This window comes from Rhopalosiphum padi, chromosome 1, assembly GCF_020882245.1.
Source record: "Rhopalosiphum padi isolate XX-2018 chromosome 1, ASM2088224v1, whole genome shotgun sequence".
Taxonomy (NCBI): domain Eukaryota; kingdom Metazoa; phylum Arthropoda; class Insecta; order Hemiptera; family Aphididae; genus Rhopalosiphum; species Rhopalosiphum padi.
Window position 1 is genome coordinate 42,357,222 of NC_083597.1, and position 20,923 is coordinate 42,378,144.

Here is a 20,923-nt window from a genome sequence, read left to right on the forward strand (position 1 = left end):
TAATAATAATTAATAGTTATCTATAAATATGAATGTAGAAATCATTTATAATTAAGTTTATTTTTACCATTATTTTTAGTTAACCATTTTTATTTTTAGCAATTAGTTAGGTTAAATAATTATAACAGTAATTATTGAGAGAACTGATAATAATAATTTACATTGTAACTCTGTTAGCTATTCTAAAACAATAAAGTGAACTTACAAATTTATCATCATTTTTAAGTTCCATTGGATGAATATGTAGTTAATTCTTTTTATTCCTAGAAAAAAAAAATTAGGTCAATAATTAAATTTTTTATTCTGTCAATTATTTAAAACAAAATAAAATGATCACAAAACATATTAAATACTAATCGAGTTACTCAGCTTAGCCAGGTTTCTAAGAACCTCATTTTTTAGATCATAAATATATAAATATTAAAAGTGTTCAGTTTATATATGACTATGGTACGTAATTTGTTTTTTATGTGTTATTGTGTAATAGTTTTTGATGAGAAATAAATTAAATTATTCATGTATGCATCTATTAGATGCCATCTAATAATGTTATAAGTACTATATGACCGGTATTTAGACACAAAATAGAAAAACGATTAAGTGGTTTATTCTTCTGGGACAGAGGACATACTTGGTAAACTGTGCAAAAAAAATTTGAAAAGAGTTAATATAAATAATAATAAATGTATCGTATTTAATATTTAAGTATCTATGGAAAAAAGGTATTTATGTGATCCCTATACTGTATTAAATTTAATAGTATCAATTGTAGGTAAGATTATTTAAAATGTGTTTTATTTATATTTTATTACTGTGTACTTTGAATTCCTAAATTTTAATAAAACAAGTATTTTGTTATCAGATTTATTTTACTCTTAGCAGAGTTTATTTATTTGTTGAACACATTTTAATAGCTAAATAATTTTTATTGGTTGTTTAAAGATCTATTTCAATCAAAAAAAAAAAATAATGATAAAAGTAGTTGAGGTTATCAAAGAGAGTACTGAGTAGAAACTCAAAGGAACATATTTACAATAATACTACAGTAGTAATGATGCTATATAATTTTCAAGTATTTCAACTTTTAAGTACATATTTAGTGTATAATAAAATAATATTAATAGTATTATAATAATTAAGTCTTAAGTCAAATTAATTTTAACGGTATTTACATGAAATAAAATTTAGATAAATTAATTAGACTTAAAAGTACAAAAAATAATATGAATATATGATAATTCGATGTTCCATACAAACAAAAGTTAGCATAGACCATCATATAATTTGTTTAGCTTGTTGTTTAGTCATTTTATTTCTAATTCTAATTATTAATAAATATATTTGCTTACAATAAATGTTGGATATCATGTGGAGATAATCGTTCAAGTAAGACATAGGAACGGTACAATTTTTCATAATCATCTAATACAGTCATAAAGTTCAGTGATAGCATATTATCATCACCTTCTTCTTCATTAATTTCCTCTGATCCAGGCTCGATCAAATAATAAGCATTTCTTTCTGGTTTCAATCTATATTAGTAAAAATATACAAATAAAAATTAATCATAATTGTTTACACTTTTTTAGAAATGTTTAATATATATTATTTACTATGTTTAAAATACTACCAGTGAAATGAAATATTTCATTATAAATACTCCAAAAAAAAATAACTGAAGTTAAAAAAATTTATAATAATTAGTAAATATTAATATTAATAATATAGTACACCAATTATAAAACTAATGAAAATTTAAGTATATCGATACATATTTACAGGCGCATATACAAAAAAAAACTCAGGAGGGGCTTTTAAAATTTAGCAATACAAATTGTGCTGCAATGTAATAAAACAATTTTTTTCTCGTTATTCGAAATTATTTCGGGGAAGGTTTGAACCCCAAACTCCCTCCCCCTTGTATATGTGCCTGCATATTTATTAATTTATATTTTAACTAACAATTAATATCCAATGTGTGTTATTTTATATTTATAATATTTATTTATTTGATTACTAAAAATCAGTTATAAATTTATAATGAAACTTACTTTAAAAATGATAATATACAACTATACAAGATACAAGTCAAAAATTGTTTGTAGTGTTGGTACATACTTTACTACCAGTTTATCTCAACATTAACAATAATCTGACCAATGCAATAAAATATTCAGTCAAGACAGATAGATATCAAAAATAAACTAGTATTAAGTAATAACACATAATAATATTTCTTAGATACCAACAGGTATTTCCAATATTTTTAGATATTCTGGAAGTCCCTATAATTCCCAAGTACTATATATTTATTTATTTTATTTTAAATTGTTAACATATTATGTTGAAAATTTATAAAATAAAAAGTTAATACAATTAATAAAATAACAAATACTATTCAAATCATACTGACTTGTAGCCATTAATTTCTTCTAAGCTGCAACGCTCCAAACGGACATAAGGGATTTTTAAATCTTCCGAAGATTCAATTTTAATTTTGTCTGTTTTCATTCTATAAATAAATAATTAAAATATCATTTTTACAATTAAATATCAAAAAATGAATGCACAAAATATAAAATCCACATTCTATATTATTACATTAAAAAAATCAATATGTTAATAAATCATAAATGTAAATAAAGCAGTTGTTAAATTATTAAAATTTTTAGTTTTAATATTCTTATTGATACTAATTATAAATTAAGTAATATTTAAATAAGAAAATAAATGTTATCAAAATATCTCTAGGACCTCTTATTCAAATTCTTTAATTGTTTCCACGCTTAATACAATACAATACGGTAATATGATTTTAAAAATATTAATTATTAGTAAAAAAAACCTTATGGATTTTCAAGTGTTGATACATTAATACTGATTTGCGTAATTCTGTTAACTCATCATTAGTTACGATAAGGTCAAGTATACACAGTTAATTAATATAATCTATTAAGAATATGTTTTCAAACTTCATATCCTTTTTATTTAATTAGATAAAATATAGGGTCCAAGGAGTGGAGTCATTAAGAATAAAAGAAATTAATTTGGTGTCGGCATCAGAATGAAAAGAAGAGAAATATTTAAGCAAGACCGAATAAGAGAATAATAGTGAGATGGGTGGTCAATTTTATAAAATGTACATATGGGCTGATAGGTCTACTGGGAAACCGGACATTTACCGGTGGGGCCCCCCCTTCGTTTTTCGGTAATGGGGCCCTTCTTAGACTTTTTTTTTCATGTGGAGGCCCCTTTTTAAAATTTCCCGGTAAGCCAAAAATAGCCTATCCGCCCATGAATGTACAGTATAAGAAAGGAAACAGTTTTAAATGCATCCTAATCTTTGATCTTTAGCCAAATAAGGATTCCAAATAAAAGAATAATTCCCTAATGTAGACCAAACTAATGTAAAGTAAAGTGTAAATAAGCAATTAACAGAAATATACGTTTTGATACTACATTTAGTAAAACCTAATATTTTGGGCACTTTGTTAATGATGAATAAAATAAAATAATTTATTTTCTATATTCAATTTATATTACACTATAGCTGTCAAAAATACCTAGATGCAACTAACCGTAAAATAAATCAACACAAAAACGAAGGATTAAATTTAAAAATTAAAACTTACAGACAGCATAACAATTGTGTTACAGGATAGTATAGGAGAAAATACCTCAATTTACCACCGATTTAATGGATTACAATTTAAATATGAGCTGAAGCCTCCCTTATAATTTTGATTTTAGTATATTATTTCTTCATGCCATAGGGTCATCGAGATATAACAACATGAACTACTGGTCTAGGAATAAATTACACAGACTTCAAGACTCGACAAATGAAGTCAACCAATGAACTAAGTAAACTATATAAAGTACCTATTGAATAGGTATTTACTTACTTGGAGGGTTGTTGGTCACTAAATCCTGGCGGAAAGCAACAGCAAAAATTTTCTTACGAACACAATGCGTAGTACTTTAATTTAAACTAAATATACTCGTCGCTCGTAAGTCGTAATCCACAGCTGTAATTCCCAACAGTGACAAACACAGACTGACGAAAGTGAAACGAAAATAGTATACACCTATAGTAATTACTTATTGCCTATTGGTTTATCGTTTATCCTCCTATGTATTATATTATTCGTAGTACTATTCCTTTTTTTTATATTTTTAACAGATAACACTACACAGTAATATTATAACAATAACAAAACACCTATTATATAACTATACAGTATACCTAGTACAACAACAACAATCGAATTCTCGAAACCCGATAACTTTTTCATACAAACCTGGTTTATACCTGGTATAAACCATAATAATATTCAAAATGTTTAGGACAATCCAAAAATGGCACTCGTTCGGCCAATCGGATCACTGTACTTTTCGGTTTTAGATTATGGCCTTGAATTAAGATCTTAATTCATGGTTATGGTGTTTCTTTAGAGCAAACGAGCAGCATTGCAGGCGGCTATTAAACGACAGAAATACAGAATGGATGAAATTCACTCATTTCAACTGATATAATTATAACACGCTCTAAAGCTGAATACATTTTTATATAAATACTAGCTGCCCGTGTGCCTCGGTGTGAGTGTGCCTCGGTGTGAGTGTGCCTCGGTGTGAGTGTGCCTCGCTGTGAGTGTGCATCGCTGTGAGTGTGCCTCGCTGTGAGTGTGCCTCGCTGTGAGTGTGCCTCGCTTTGAGTGAAACTCGCTGTAAGTGAATACCCTAGGACGGATGGAAGAGCTTGAAAGCGGAAAGTTTTCAAAAAAAAGAAAGATTTGGCGGTAATAAGTCCGCGGTGTTGGTACCACTGATTAGTAATACTGCGAGTCTTCTATCGGGATGATGATAAGTCGTCGATTGTTTGGCGGTATTCTTTCGAATGTGAAAAGTTTTTGAAAGTCGAGATTGAGACGTAGACTTTTGAGTGTCTAGCTATCAGCCCTCTACCGGTGTAAATCGATAACCGGCCGCGGAATCCGCCTACGGCGGATTGTCTGACCTCCTGGCGTCGAAAGCAGGAAAAAAATGTTATAGTCGAATGTCGTCTTTTGAGCGTTGAATAATCAGTAATCACTCGTGAAAATAAATTTATATGCAACTACTATGCCTACCAGGTAGGCAATCCGACTGCGTCGGATCGCGGACCCCGTCGGCGCAATAAGTGAAATCAAAACGTTGTATGAACTCAACTTTCAAAAAGCTTTAAGGAAAACCAAACCAGCTAGGTTTGTCGACGCACGGGTGAAAATTATATGTATTGAATATTGAGTGTACAACGCTACGACAATGGTATTAATTGATGAGTAATTCACAATAACACAAACTTTACAAATGGATAACCACACATTTATCGTATTTGTGTTTTAAAAATAAAAAAAATAATCGTGCAAAGTAAAAGTTTTTTAAGTTATGATGATGTTGACTTTTTAATGTCTAGTTATCAGTCATCACTGGTGTAAATCAGTTTATGTATAATAAAGCCACCTATGTAGGCAATCTGATCGTGACCATTACAACATATACCTAATGTGTATTTAAAAATTTAATATTAAATACTAACATCAGCCAATACACTTATTAATATTATAATATATTATTATTAAATATAATACACGTGATTAAATTTGCAATGTATTGTGTTAAAAAAATTAAATATTACATAAAATTGCATGTATTTTATTAGGTATATATATTTTATAAAACATTAGAAATATAATTAATTTAATTATTTTATGTTTATTATATTACATAATTGGTGTAACAACAATTTGTGTACAGATGAGGAGAGTATGAGTTTTACACATATAATACACTTATAACATATCACGTTTGTAACATTTAAGTCCACCAGAACATAGTCGACGTACAATTATTATGATAAATTATTTTACTATTATTGTAATGTATTCGATTCTTTTTTTTTTAATAATTTTAATTATATTTGATACCTACTCACATTTTTTTTCATAGTACATACACAAACACACGCACAAATATATTTATACGATTTCCCACTTATATATCGTGGACGTATATCAAATTATATGTATATAGTTAAACCTATTAATATCGTTAAACGTGACGTGTTTTTAAATATTTTATTATTATGTATGTATAACAGACTTAACTATAACGTACAAAAAACGAAATACGTGTGATATATAATAAAGTCGTAGGAAATTTACCGTCGAATAAACCTTCCGTCATATCAGTACACCGCTATCGACAGATCACTGGACTCTCGACGACGGCAATGAGCACACGCGTAAAATAAAATCGTACGTAAAACCGATATAATGAGGTTATTTATTATTAAGTCATAATAATTCAACGATCTACGACGGAAAAAAAAAATGTCGAAATTTTAAGATATAAAATCGCGTGATAAAAAAAATCGAAAAAAAGTGCAAAAAATGTGGGCGGCCGTGTGAATCAAAGCGCCGCCGGAAATACCGCCGGAGCGGGATTCGTTCTCGTCACACCTGCCTAATCCTGTATCCTATCCTAACGCCTAAACCTATCGACTACAGTTCGAGTTGAAAACCGACGTCGAATCTCGAGCACTTGAGCCGTTTCCGAGCCGCGACGAATCGGGCGTCTAGCACCGTTTTACCCACGAAATCCGTACGATTCGACTCTAAACGCGTTTTTTTATTTCTTCGCCCACGACGTCCGCCGAGACATCGTAATTTTTTTAATCACATTTAGCGTAATATGTATAAAACATGATTTATTATTCAAAAAAATAACTCAAAGGCCGTGAAATCGTATTCGGGAGATCGGTCAACGCGATCGCGACCCGGAGAAAACAAACGCGTAAAAAGAGAGCACACCGAAGACGCGAAAAACACGTCGAGACCGCACGAACGGCTACTCAAAAGTCGAAATTTTCGGAAAAAAAAAAAAATGATAGGCATTAAAATATCGCGGGAGCACGATACCGGACGGCGGTGATAAGAGCGGGCTTCGGGAGTCGCGCGGCCGTCGGCACGGGCGACGGCGGCGACGGGTGAAGCCGTCGGCGATAATAACAGCGAAAAGGCGATAAGGTCGGAATTTTGTGATTGGCTCTCCGCTAAAGTACCGGCAGCGCTCCGGAGGACAACGAACGAACTCCTTCACGTTTTATTATATTAGATATTTAATTATACAAAATACAATCTTGGTATTCGGTTAACCCAACATAACCTAACCACAGAATAATAGATAAAAGATACCCTCAATCTCAAGATATAAATACTGATATAATGATAATAGAGTAACCATAAACGCAAATAAATATATGTAGTAACTAATAATCAAAACAATATCGTGATTATTGAAAATTGCGGTTACTGGAGTCTGGACACTGGAGAGAGTATTTTGATTTCAGATTTGTGTACGACCATGCTCTATTAAGCATTTAAGCACCTGAAAATCTGAGTTATTGAAAATGTCGGCCAACACAAGTACTCGGGATAAATTACTTGGTTTGCTCGACGATTTCGAACTGTTAAGCAGGTAATATTAAATTTACTCTCGGATGATTTAAAAGATTGAATTGTATATTAAACATATTTCAAATTAAACGTATTATGTACAGACTGTTTGTACTCAGCTATTCTAAATTCGAATCAAAACTGTTAACATCAACATTTTCTTTTAAATGATTATTGAAATAATTCTTGGTTAAAAAAAATCCACCTTAGCTGATTGCAAAATGTTTAAAGAAACCTTAAAAACCCTATGCTATATCATATTAGCAAGTTTACATGTATAAATAAAAATATAGCTAATTGTTAATTAAATTCTTAAAGTTATACACAACATATTAACTATACTAAGCAGTTAATACTCTGATTACTATGAACACAGTTAAATTTATTATATATAACTTACTTTGTAAATAATATTATCTACTATTGTCTAACTTAGAAATCTTTAATTCAAAACTAAAATAATGATAATCTTTTGTTTAAAATTACATAGAGAATTGATTGAAAATTTGAGTGCTGGGCGACAACAAAAGATTAATGTTCAACATCAGTTACTCCTTACAGAACAGCTTGTAGCTACAGATAATGAAATAAAGGCTACATTGAAAGTTGCAGAACACCAAGCAGAAGTAGAAAAAAAAGTAAATGCTATTAAGGAAGAAATAGAAACACAAGACCAACATATCACACAAATGCAAAAACATTTTAAAGAAGCAGAAAACATATTGGTAATTATTCTATAACTTTCTTATCTTGACTCAAAATAGTAAAATTTATTTATTTTTTAGGCAACAGCGTTATTTCAAGCAAAACAAAAATTACAATCGATCAATAAAGCAAGTAAACATCCTGTATCCTCAGAAGATCTCATAAAATATGCCCACCGAATAAGTGCTTCAAACGCAGTATGTGCACCACTTACATGGCAACCGGGTGATGCTCGTAGACCTTATCCCACTGGTAATATTTAAACACTTATTGCAATTTATATGTTCTATTTCACTTGAAGTTTTTACCTTTTTTTTAGATATTGAAATGCGAATGGGATATTTGGGCAGGTTAAGTGATCTACCACTTAATGGACATATAATGCAGCCTCAAGGTCTGGCTGATATGGTGCGATCAAATAATCAAATAGGTATATTGGTAGTAATTTTTTGAATAGTTTTACTTATGATTAAATATTCTTATTACTACTATGATACTTATAATTATTATTATGATGATCTAAATGTCATCACTGCAACAAAATAGACTCATTGTGGTTAGAATTATCTAATGTACATACAATTTAGCTTAGATTTATTATCCAATTGTTTTAAATTTTTTGCATTCACATTTGAAATGTATATATATTTATTAAGCTATTTATTTAAGTTAGGTACTTACTATCCATAAAATAATAATATACTTTTTCCTCAATAATAATGCGTAAACCCTATCACGGATAGAATAGGCATGGTTACATCCTGCCATGACGATAGCAATACATAGCATTTATGCCATCTCTGAAATATTGTTTCACTTTTACTGTGATGGTCTATTGTTTAAACTAGGTTTTGAATAATTTATTTTCAATGTATCACTATCTACCAATATGTGTTCTATGATTATTTTGTTTTATTATAATATGTATTTTATACTTCAACAAATGTTAACATAATTTAATTCAATATTTAAAATGTATGTAATTCTCACAAACACTCATACAATTATTAGTGAGTTTCACATTACCATTATTCACATCTTAGTTCATACTTTATTTGACTTGCAATTTCTAACAGCACTTTTCACTAATTCTTATTATACATAAAATATACTCTTGATAAACATTACTAATGTACCAATTGTAACCAATATTAGTTTATCAATGATGTCACTGTAAACTCAAAAAAATAAATAATATAAATTTTATAGACATTGCCTATCTAAACAGTATACATTTTAATCTATAGTACTTTATTGGACAATCTCAAACTTGTGACTATATAAATAATGACTATATTTTATAGTAAATATAAGACAAATACTACATTTTACATAACTATATTATTGGTAGCTATTAAGATATTAAACATTCAGTTTCAGTGTATGTCTTATTTAATTTACATAACAGTCTTTTTAAATTACAGTTTTTTTATATTCAACATTAATGTATAAATGTATTCATTTCACCACATGATTATTGTTTACAGAGAGTAGGTATTAACTTTTTTTGCAAATTGTAGTTTATTATCATATAATTAGGCATATTATAAAGTTTAAATAAATAAAAAAACATTATACTGGTCCAAGTTAGTTGTTGTAGAATAAATTGTTTTCTGAATATTAAATAAATCAATTAGCTTTACCAATTCAATAAAGCCACAAACCATAAACAGTGATTTTCAGAAAATAAATTTTAAAGTTCAATAGTTATTGATAATTTGTTATATAACTATTGATTCATATTAATTGTTGAATAATTTATCTATGAAAATATTGTGATAACTTGTGGCCTTATTGTACTGATATTAAATAGGTTTTAAAATATAATTATTAATATCTGTTATTTATTCATTTACAGTGTATTTGTATTAAAATAATACTTAATAAATTCAAAATTAATACTATTTATTCAGAACATGATGAAATTATAACTGTTATTAAATTTGTGAAGCAATAATATGCTTAAGTATACAACTTGTATATTTGTACGTCTGCAAATTATTATCTTATAATATTACACACATATTATGACTCCAAAAGGATTTTATAACTTAAATTTAAACTAACCTAATGTTATGCTCATAATTGTTTGTATTAATCCTTAAAACTGTGAACGAATTTATAAATAAATAAAAAAATGATTTTCTTTCTAAAAAATTCAATGTTTTACTAAAATAAATAATATTATGTTTAAAATATAATAATTTAAAATAATATTTACATTCTTAAAGTTATTTATATATGTACAATAGTATAGTTAACTCAATTGATGGTTGGAAAGTCTATTAGTTTGCTATTTGTTATTTTAGGACTACATCATTTGATATCATTTTTTATTTAAGTATATTAGTTATTTGTTTTAAACTAATAAAAAACAAAATTTAATTTTTAGATCGTCAAGCTTCTCAACAAAATCAGTTTGCTTGGCATTCAACTGGTGATATGCATTTAGGAGTTGGTAGCGGAGTTATAGATACTAGAAATCATTCTAAAGATGTTGCGGAAGATGTTGAAGTTATGTCAACAGATAGTAGCAGTTCTTCGTCCAGTGATTCTCAATAATTATAAAAATAAAAAATAAATACATACAAATTAAAAAGTGGTGATAGTATTATTATGTTTACGTATCACATTTTAAACATTTTCTATCAATCTTATTTGTACTGACTGAGTTATACACAAAAAAAAAAAAATTGAATAAAAATAAGAATTTATCAAATATAAAAATTATAAGATGTAGTTATATTTATATAAAACATTGAGGTGCCCAATGACTCATGAATCTGTGACATTTGGATTGGTGTAAGTAAACCCATCAAATTGAGACTGATCCATCGACTGAAGTATGGTTTTATCAACAGGTGTCAGTCTCGGTTTCTCTTTAGTGAAGTGCTTATCAAAATAATGAGTGTCCAAAGGATGATACTAAGAAGAAGAAAACATTGTATTACACATAAGAAAACATTGTGGATTGTCAAAAATAATAATCATTGATACTTACAACTCTAGGCATGTATGGAGGTTCTAACTCTCGTCTCTCCAATTTACACCAGTCCATTGAACTGAAAAATGGATGTCTGATCACATCCTCGGCCGAATGGTTAGCTTCCAAAGACCCCAATCGTTTAGAAGCATCTTTATCTAGTAACTATATGTCCAAAAAGTAACACAATGAAATAACAATTTGAGAACATATAAAAATCTAGTTGTGATTACTTACAGCTACCAGAACAGATTTAGAATCGACCGACAGGTATCTTGGATACTGAGGTTGTTCGTTGCATATAGACCAAAACAGGGCGTCCTCGTCACAACCACTGAATGGCGATTTGCCAACCAACATCTCGTACAGCAGAATGCCAAAGGACCACCAGTCTACACTTTGATTGTATTTCTGGCCTTTGATTATCTATACAGTAAATCAACGGTGAGAATGTGAGTGCAGTTCTGCCTGCGACGCAATATGTACAAAAAGCAATGTCGTCGCAAATGTCTTACCTCTGGCGCCATATAATCAGGCGTGCCACAAAATGTATCCGCTGTTTTGTCCAAGTATATCTGAAGTTTGCACATTCCAAAATCAGCGATACGTACATGACCGTTGAAGTCTAACAATATGTTGTCCAGCTTCAAATCCCTGCGATTAGAGTAGGTATTATGATTATTGATTAGAAAACCCGCAAACATTTTTAGGGGACCGTCGAATCGATATAAGCAATTTTTAAGTAATGTACAATATTTAAATAAATTTTATTTAATAATAATTGGTCATGGGAACTCCGAGAAGGGCAAGACAGGCTTTGCCCCAGCTCCCCGGATTTCAAATACATTATAATTTTGAAAATTTTAACCTTTTTATTATTATTTTATTGATATTTTGACTTGATATAATTTTTTTTTTTTTTATGTACTTTTTACTTTTATTTTGTAGTTTGCAAAGAATAAACTTTTTTTAATGCACTTCTTGCTGTTTGATTTTATTATACCCCTCCCTGATAAATTACCTGCGGGCACTCGTGTAATTGGTCGCATATCAGTTTGCTGTGCTGTTATTGCGTATTATTATAACATTTATAACTATATAATATAAAAAATAACCTATTATCTCGTCTATAAACCTGATACTTTGCGCCATAAGTGTAGTGTATTATATCTTTATCTTATAGATCATATTCTAATTTATAATCTATAACAATAACAGTGCTTCTCGAACTTTTTGTCATGCCCCCCCCCCTTCTAAATTTAATGTGAAACTGTCAAGGCATCCTTAATTAAAATCGTTAATTATTTTATGGTCTACCAGGATTAGGTTATAGGTATATATTATATATTTCACGGCTTACCAGTCATATAGCCACGGCCCTCAGTTTGAAAAGCACTGATCTAAGATATCTATACGACTATATTATAATGTTAGTACACTCCTAAGACTTCAGACCTATCTCCATCCCCCCTGCTGAGCTAAATTATTTTAATACCCACTCGTCTCTGTGACTACGTTCTCACCTGTACACAATGCCTTTTTTATGCAGGAACTTGAGACCTGATACTATTTCAGACGCATAAAATCGAGATCGGCCTTCGTCGAACCGTCCAGACTGTTGAATATGAAACATCAAATCGCCACCGTTCAGATACTCCATGACAAAAAACAAATGAGACTGAAAAATTTGGATTTTGTAAATTTTTTTTTCTCTACATAGTTTTTCAAAAAATGTACTATATAATTCAAATTTAAATTAAATAGTTATTTATAATGAATATTAATACAAATAAAATTATTAATTTTTTATTTTTAGTTACCTACCTACCTATCAAGTAGGTATAATAAATATGTATAAGTTATGGGGGCTATAATTGGTTTTCTCTTAATTATCTAATGAAGAGGAGCATTATTTTCAAGGCGAAATTTTTAAAATAATTTTTTGGTTTGGGTCACGCTATATTAACAACAACTTATCTTCATTTTGTTAGGAATTGGCAAATTTTCAAAAAATAAACTATAGAAAACTGCGTTTTTTTTATTTAATTGACGTGTGTGATTTCTTGATTGACGTTCGGTAATGTTTAATATAACCAGATTATTTTGTTGATTTGTAGAACAAATAATTTATTTAAAGATAAGACGTTTAGGTAATGTTGTAATAATTTATAAGTTAATTATAATGCTTCGAGCACCAATTATTGCAATGTTTTACGAAATTTGATCGACGACTTAATTTTAATAATTAAGTAGGTAATAATTCCAAGGTATAAAACAGAACGACAACCATTTTGATTTTCATTACTGTTATATGTCTCACTCATGTTACTATATCTGCGCATTTGCGTATATTATTTATATATTTATTTTCTCTCTCTGAGTAATCTAATCTATGCGCATCATAGCAAATTGTCGTTTAGAAGAACCATTCTTATTGTATGAAAGCTAATTTTAAAGTGAATAATTGACCAATTATATTTTTGTGCACATTTACTAAACTTAAAATTGAGAAAATTATGTATTCTTGTATATTGGCCGTAATATTTAAATTTTTCTGCAATATACTGTATATTGTAAATGAGCATTTTTTACTCATAAGTTGCATAAAAATTTAAATATTTAATATCGTAAAAAATCCAACGCATAATTACACAGATATTATTCTTAACTTTAAGTTTAGTAATAGGTCAATTTACTCTTGCAGATATTAAAGCTTAAACACAAGATTGATTCTACTAAACGCAAATTTTGCTATGTCCACGCGTGTGAGATAGAAAACAAATAGTGCGATGGTAATGATGGTATTTTCAGAATATATAATATTATTATTTAAAAAATTATTACTACAAATACGTATACGTATATGCTTTTCGAAATAAAAATATTAATTAATTTTAAAGTTATATATACATTATTCATTCATCGCTCCGCTAAGATCCTTAAATGTAATAATAAGTATAGGTACGTAGACATCAAACACATAAAATTTGTTCATATTATAAACCGAAAAAAATATAAAAAAAAATAGAGTTTGTGATCAGGACCGTACTTAGAATTTGCGAAGCCCAGGGCAAAAATACTTGTAACACATTTTTGTTAAACCTACATTGTTTTATTTTGATATAATTTTTGATATTTACTAATTATATAAAACATACAATTTAAATTCTACGAAAATTAAATAATTTTTAAAATTAACTTACTACTTTTTTCAAACGCGAGGCCCCTAATTTAAACAAAATGCGCGAGGCCCAGATCGCCCCCCTCTAAGGACGCCAAGGACGGCCCTGTTTGTATGTATGTATTTAAAGTATTAAAATATAATAAACCTACCTCCGTCTGAAAGGTGCAAAACAAATGACATAAGTAAGGATGGTTCGTCCCTAGTGCCAGGACTTTACGTTCGATGAGCGTGCATTCGACATCGTCATCCTCTAGCACTACGTCTTTTTTCAGGCATTTGACCGCATAATAGTAATCGGTACCTTTGAGTTCAGCCAGTAATACCTATAAATAATAGATATTACATATATATCAGTATACCTGTAAGCTGCAGTGTAGGTATATCATATTAATTATTTGGTATTAATTTTTGTTTTTCTATAGTGGTTTATCTATGATTATCACTACAAGCACAAATGTATAAAACTTTATACTATATTACTATACGATATACATATATGTTATATATTATATATAGTATAAAACTACGTTAAATACACACATAATATGATGAAAGAATAAAAAATGCCTATAACTTATAAGTACATATACAAATATGAACTAAAAACCGAAATTGCAAATTTTTCAATCTTATTGTCCATCGAAATAGATAATATATTACCATTGATCAATGATATAACATATAAATTATTATTAGTTATTACCTATTACGAATTATCCATGCGTATAATACTATAGTCTACAGCTAATATAAGTGTATAAGCTAAAGTTTTGTTATTTTTTTTTGTAATGAATAAGTAGTAAACTATACAGGACTCGTATTAGAGTTATACTAGAGCTATATGATTATTAACTCTATTTCATTAACCCCGCCCCTACTTTCAAAATGTAAGCTTTTGATAAAGTCTAAGAAAAATTCACCAAATCTCATCGTTTATGAACAAAACTAACAATTTATCTCAAAAACAAAAGGGAGAAGAGCATTGAAACTGAACAACAATTTTTGAAATTGTGTATGATTATTTTATTGATTTTTATAGTTGTTTGCACTATTATGTTATAATTATTCATATAAAATTGCAACAAATACAAGTTTTTTGTTTTAGACGAGAGAGTTTCATAACCACGGATTATTAAATTGTATATCTGTTTTTGACAAAGCCTTAAATTATTTTGATAAGATTCAGCCCGCTTTTATACTAAAGTTACTCCAGTAGCTACAATAATAACGATTCTTGACGTTATATTTTTGTATTTAGATGAGCTCTTACATTTTTCACGCGTTTTCATTTCCTAGACAAGAATCAACAACTGACTATCAGATTCACTCTATTTTTATTATTTTTAATAAAACGAACGGTGTTTATTATATTATAGGCACAATGTATATAGAGATATATGGTCTTGTAGAAAACATACAATTTATGATTTATTACGTTGCTCCGTACCTTTCCAAAACTGCCTTTGCCAAGCACTTTCAAGAAGTTAAAGTCATCAACTGCATACTTTCGGAACCGCGGTATGCTGGTGGCCGGTGGCACTACCCGTTTAGGTCTTGAATGGTGTCGATAACTGTAGGAACGGAGCGATCGTTCAGCCCCTTCCGCGTTACTAGCGCCGCCGCCGATTTGATAAGAATTTGTCGCTGCGTCCGATGACGACGACGAGTCTAAATCCACACGAGACACAACATAAAACAACAATGCAACGTTAGCCAAAATTTCTCATATTATGAAGTATGATATTATAATACTATAATATGATTTAGTACCAAAATTCAAAAACCTTGGGTTAAAGCGACCATTTAAGTGTTACGTGTATCATATTATATTGACCATATAGTGCCTATTACAAATGTATGTGTAACATAGTCTCCAATATGCTTGAACTCCACCCCGACATACCCAATTCTTATACTTGATGTACATAAAACGATGATTTATTTGAGACGTCTACGAAAGTTCATTATATATAATGGGCGTTTTTAACAATTTATTATTGTTATTTATAGAACAATATATACATCATAGAACCGTTTTAGAAAACTCGAAATATAACTAAGGTTAATAAAATTGCTAATTGCGAGAATGAACCAAAATAAATTAAATATATTTTTTGAAATTTAGTCTGAATGTATTTATAGAATACGTTGCGACTTGCGAAGAATAAATTGCGTTTACCGGGAGTTTCTTCCTTAAAGTATCTGCTTCTATAAATTCTAGATAAATGTTAACACTATTAAAGATTTATGCACCTATATCCACGGTGCGATTATTACACTAATTTTTATAAAATTAACTAGAACGATAATTATAGTTTTAATGTGGTCCGCCAAGATAAACAGTTTGAGCACATATCAACTTACAATGTTTTGTACAGTTTTTTTTAAATTTTATTTATAACATTTTGGACCTTTTTCATTGAAAATCCTTTAACTAATAAAACAAATGTAACAAAAGAACCAATATAATATGATATCTTCAAATATGCATAATATTAAAAATCATAATCACTGAACTAAAGCATTAGGTACAAATATTATTTTGATTACGATCATAGTATACTTTAAGTATATATTTTCCGAATGTCATTAAAATTAATATGAAGATTATTGGCTATATGTCGGTCGTATGATACCTACGTAGTTAATAGATACGGACAAATATTAGATGAATATTTTTAAAAAAAAGCATGTTATTTTTAGGTGAAAATTGCAACTTTATTAGAACACGGAAATTCGAGCAAAACACGAAGGTGCACATCTAAAACAATTTTTATATTTATAACACAGAATAGCGTCGAGACTCGGGAGGACAAATGCCAAAAAAAAATATCAACGCCCGAAACGACGTCGGCGCTGATTTCAGAACAATTTATGACACTATCCTTCCGCCATGGACCGATGAACCAATGCACAGTCACAGTGCACACTATTGTGTATAAATAAGTTATTTTCACGGATTATTAGAATCCAGTCGGTAGTCTAGTTTAGTAATACGTCAACAAATGCACACGTTTATGTTTGGTTTGAGCACGATTGTTTTTGTTTAGGCTGAGACTCAAAATAATAATAATCACATAACATACAACGGCGTGCAATCGCACTATAATAACAAACTCGCGATAAAAAAAACATAATTAACAACAGCTATAATATACATATTTTTAAAAAAGCAAACAAACATATAAAATCCATTAGTAATTTAACACTTCATAAATTTTTTCGGATATTTATTTCTAGTTCTTAAAATGTTATTATGATAAAAAGTAGAAGTAGGCATCTAAATGTATACAGGGTGATTTTTGAACGTAAGCCATTGTCCCCAGGTTAGGGGTAAACTGTTCATGTTTTTTTTTAAATAATGATTATATTTTTACATTAAAGGAATCGCCCTGTATATATATTAGATAGATTTAATCTCACACGGTGATATATATTTCAATTTTTACAAGTCGAAACTGCTTATTGTATTAATACAACGAATGAAAAGTGCACATGCTTCTGTAGTTCGAGACGATGTGGACAACATAGATCAAAAGAAAACTTCGAAAAATATATTTTTTGTTTCCTCTTAGGCAATATTATATTATATAATAAGATATTATAATGTAGATTATACATAGGTATCTGGTTGGGGTTACCTCGTTTAAGCGTAGCTAGTGCTTCGACTACCAACTTTTGATTGACGCCGCATAGGTTTGGCATGAGCTTCTCGCATTTCCTATGGCAGTTGACGTCACAATCTAATCCACAACACACACACAACCCCCCACAGATGACCCTCTCTGATATTATAAACCAACCGGTATTCAAAAAATAAATTAAAACACAGTCCTACGTATTATTATATCGTATAACACAGTAGGTATATTATATATTGTTTCAGTACAACTTTACATAAGGACTTTTGATTCGACATAACATATATAGTTGACGGGCAGTTGACTTTTCACCCGGTGGCTAGCTCGTTTTATCTACATATTATACGAGGTTACAATACGTGCGGTTTAGGAAAGCGCATTTGCGGAAGAAAACCAAAAAAACATTTAAAAAAAACATGCATACGTTGACTAAAATACGCGTAGTAATAACAGTGTTTTAAAGTATATTTGAGCAAATATATTTGAATACTTTTATCATCAAGTATTTAAAATACTAATTAGGTATTGGTATCAAATTATTAATATTTACTAAATACATTGTTTCTTATTTTCAGGTGGTCAATTTTTTTTTGTTTTAAATAATAATAATTCTGTGTACCTATCATGAATTAATAATCATGATAATATCGTGATTATAAATTCCAATTGAACATAAAATTATCATGATATCAAAAGGACAAAATATTCCATAGAAATATTATCCATGAAGTATAAATATTTCAAATAAATAATATTAATAAATAAATTGTGTAAAATAATAGTAATAATATACGAAAAAGTAAATTTAATTTCTTTTTCTATTACTGAAATTCATCGAAAAAAAATAGAACTTGATCAGTATTTTAAATACATTTTCAAATTGTCCTTTACAACACTGAGTACTGAGTACATAGTAGTAGTAGTTATTGTAGTAGTTAAAGTAGATATGTAATATTATTATATTATACGGTGTTAGTGTTGTTGTATTTCTACCTATGGGATCTGGTGCGGGTACGGGCGAGGATGGCAAACCAGAATCGAATGAAGAATTACTGCATGCAACTCTCTTGTCACCGTAATCGTCCGAGTCGTAGAACGTGCTGCCACTGCTGCCGCTGCACAACGACGATGACGATGACGACGACGACGACGACGATGACGTGTCATCTTCACCTGACGATTCGTCGTCGTTGGACGAAGATCCGTCGTCGGCGGTGAGTGGCGTTTTTGGAGCTGGCGGAGACGGCGGTGATGGTGGTGTTTCCAGGTTGATTTTGGGCTTTGGCTTTTCGAATTTACTCTTCGTGCTGCTCACTTGCGACGGTGATATGAACGTCTTACCAAAAGACGCGCGCACAAACGGCGTAATCACCGCGGACACCGCAACAGCGTTCGTTGTACCCCCTTTTTTTTGTGGTGAAGGGTTTTTTTTTTTTTGTGGCGAAAGGGGTTTTTTTTTTTGTGGTGAAAGGGTCTTTTTTTGTTGTGGTGAAGGGGTCTTTTTTTTCTGTAACTCCTGCTTATCCTGCCTGTTTTCGGATTGCTCCTCCTTCTCTGTTTCCTCCTCCCCCTCCTTTTTCTTCTTCTTGACCACCTTCTTCTTAACGATTATTTTCTTTTTCACCACTTTCGTCTTCTTTACCGGCTCGCCAACTACGCCACCTTCCGAATTATCATTATTACTCTGATTTTTATTAATTAAAGTTTTTGCATGCTTTTTGTTGCTGTTGTTTTTTTTGTCGCTATCATTGTCGTTATCATGCGACTTGCTGATTACTACGTTATGGTTAGCGTCAAGCTTACCGTTATCGCCGCTGCGACTGTCGCTCTCTTTTTTCGTCGTATTATTCAACTTGAACGTAAAACTTACCGGTTCGATCCCGCTCTCCTCGATGATCACGTCGTAGTTCAACTTCCAGTTACCCGCCTTACTCTTGGCCGGTTTGCTCGCGTGTTCACCGTACATCATTGCCGGGGCCACCGATTTTTTTCGCGTTTCCCTTGTCCTGTGCGGCTGCTTCCCACCCTCACCACCGCCTCCACCCATGTCTACCGGGTAGCTCTTGCGCCGTACCCTTTTCTCTTGCCCTTCCATTTCCTCCATGATCATCGTGTCGAACAGCGCCTCCTGCTCGCGCAATATCTCGTCGGTGACGGACGGCCGGCGGTCGTCGTTCACCGGCACTTTGACGCCCGCGGACGTGTGCCGCTTTATGGTGCCCTTCTTCGCCAGCCCTTCCTCGGACAGCAGTGCCGGCGGCCCGGCGGTCTCGACGGCGGCCACCGGTTCCGGCCGGTTGTCCGCCGGTTTTACCACCGACCTCTTGTTGTTGTTCTTGTTCGTGTGCAACCGGACCACCGTACGGCCGCGGTGTATGACACTGCCGCCGCTGCTGACGCTGTCGTTACCGCCGCCGCCGCTGCCGCCGCCGCCGACGTCCGCCGTCGTTTCCGTCGCGACCGTCCGTCGCGGTCGCCGGGGCGACGTCACGTCGATTTCCGACGTGTTCACGTGCACCGGCCGGGCGTAGTGTCGGGCGGCCACCGCGCCCGGGCTCCTGCGTATGGCCCTCAGCGTTTGCTCGACAGCGATCGAGTTGTAATTGCGGGCCATGTGCACCCGTGGTGCGGATCGGCCACCGGGGCTCGAGCCGGGATAGGGCAGCAGCTGACTGTAATACTGCGAGGAGAACGGGGCCGAGCCGTGCATGTAATTGCCATAGTCAGTAAAAAACGGCATCGTGCAAATTGTGCAAATAATTAGTATGTATATACCTACGCTAAGTTCTAATCAAAAATGCATTATTACGGATCATTCGTCATATGGGTTGTACTGACCGAGATAGTTAGATGATTTTCAAAAATAATAACAAGCACATTTTGAACACGATACTGATGCGACATTAATGCGCGC

The 20,923-nt window shown here is 31.2% G+C and overlaps 3 protein-coding genes across 5 annotated transcripts; 1 reads left to right on the forward strand and 2 right to left on the reverse strand.

Annotated features, from left to right (window-relative positions):
• Positions 1-1,345: 1,345 nt before the first annotated feature.
• On the reverse strand, positions 1,346-4,229 carry LOC132918727 (uncharacterized). Its single transcript, XM_060980157.1, has 3 exons — positions 3,906-4,229; positions 2,414-2,512; positions 1,346-1,532 (listed from the first exon to the last, which is right to left on the reverse strand). Exons 2-3 carry the CDS (start codon positions 2,509-2,511, stop codon positions 1,346-1,348), a joined length of 285 nt encoding a protein of 94 aa, XP_060836140.1. The 5' UTR covers position 2,512; positions 3,906-4,229.
• A 3,056-nt stretch (positions 4,230-7,285) lies between these two features.
• Positions 7,286-12,161, forward strand: LOC132918724 (mediator of RNA polymerase II transcription subunit 4). 2 transcript variants are annotated; one of them, XR_009660537.1, is made up of 6 exons: positions 7,286-7,518; positions 7,987-8,221; positions 8,282-8,453; positions 8,521-8,631; positions 10,594-11,364; positions 11,424-12,161. XR_009660537.1 is itself a non-coding variant. In XM_060980155.1 (5 exons), the coding sequence occupies exons 1-5, from the start codon at positions 7,451-7,453 to the stop codon at positions 10,761-10,763; spliced, it is 756 nt and encodes a 251-aa protein (XP_060836138.1). In that variant the 5' UTR covers positions 7,286-7,450; the 3' UTR covers positions 10,764-12,161. The 2 variants fall into 2 exon arrangements, 1 of the variants encoding a protein (XP_060836138.1); XM_060980155.1 differs by having other exon boundaries at positions 10,594-12,161.
• LOC132918720 (cAMP-dependent protein kinase catalytic subunit-like) lies at positions 10,794-20,920 on the reverse strand. Of its 2 annotated transcripts, none has more exons than XM_060980151.1 (8): positions 19,084-20,920; positions 15,816-16,036; positions 14,518-14,691; positions 12,708-12,862; positions 11,700-11,838; positions 11,422-11,610; positions 11,203-11,349; positions 10,794-11,126 (listed from the first exon to the last, which is right to left on the reverse strand). In XM_060980151.1, the coding sequence occupies exons 1-8, from the start codon at positions 20,747-20,749 to the stop codon at positions 10,977-10,979; spliced, it is 2,841 nt and encodes a 946-aa protein (XP_060836134.1). In that variant the 5' UTR covers positions 20,750-20,920; the 3' UTR covers positions 10,794-10,976. The 2 variants fall into 2 exon arrangements, with proteins under 2 accessions (XP_060836134.1, XP_060836133.1); XM_060980150.1 differs by having other exon boundaries at positions 19,003-20,919.
• Positions 20,921-20,923: the final 3 nt, after the last annotated feature.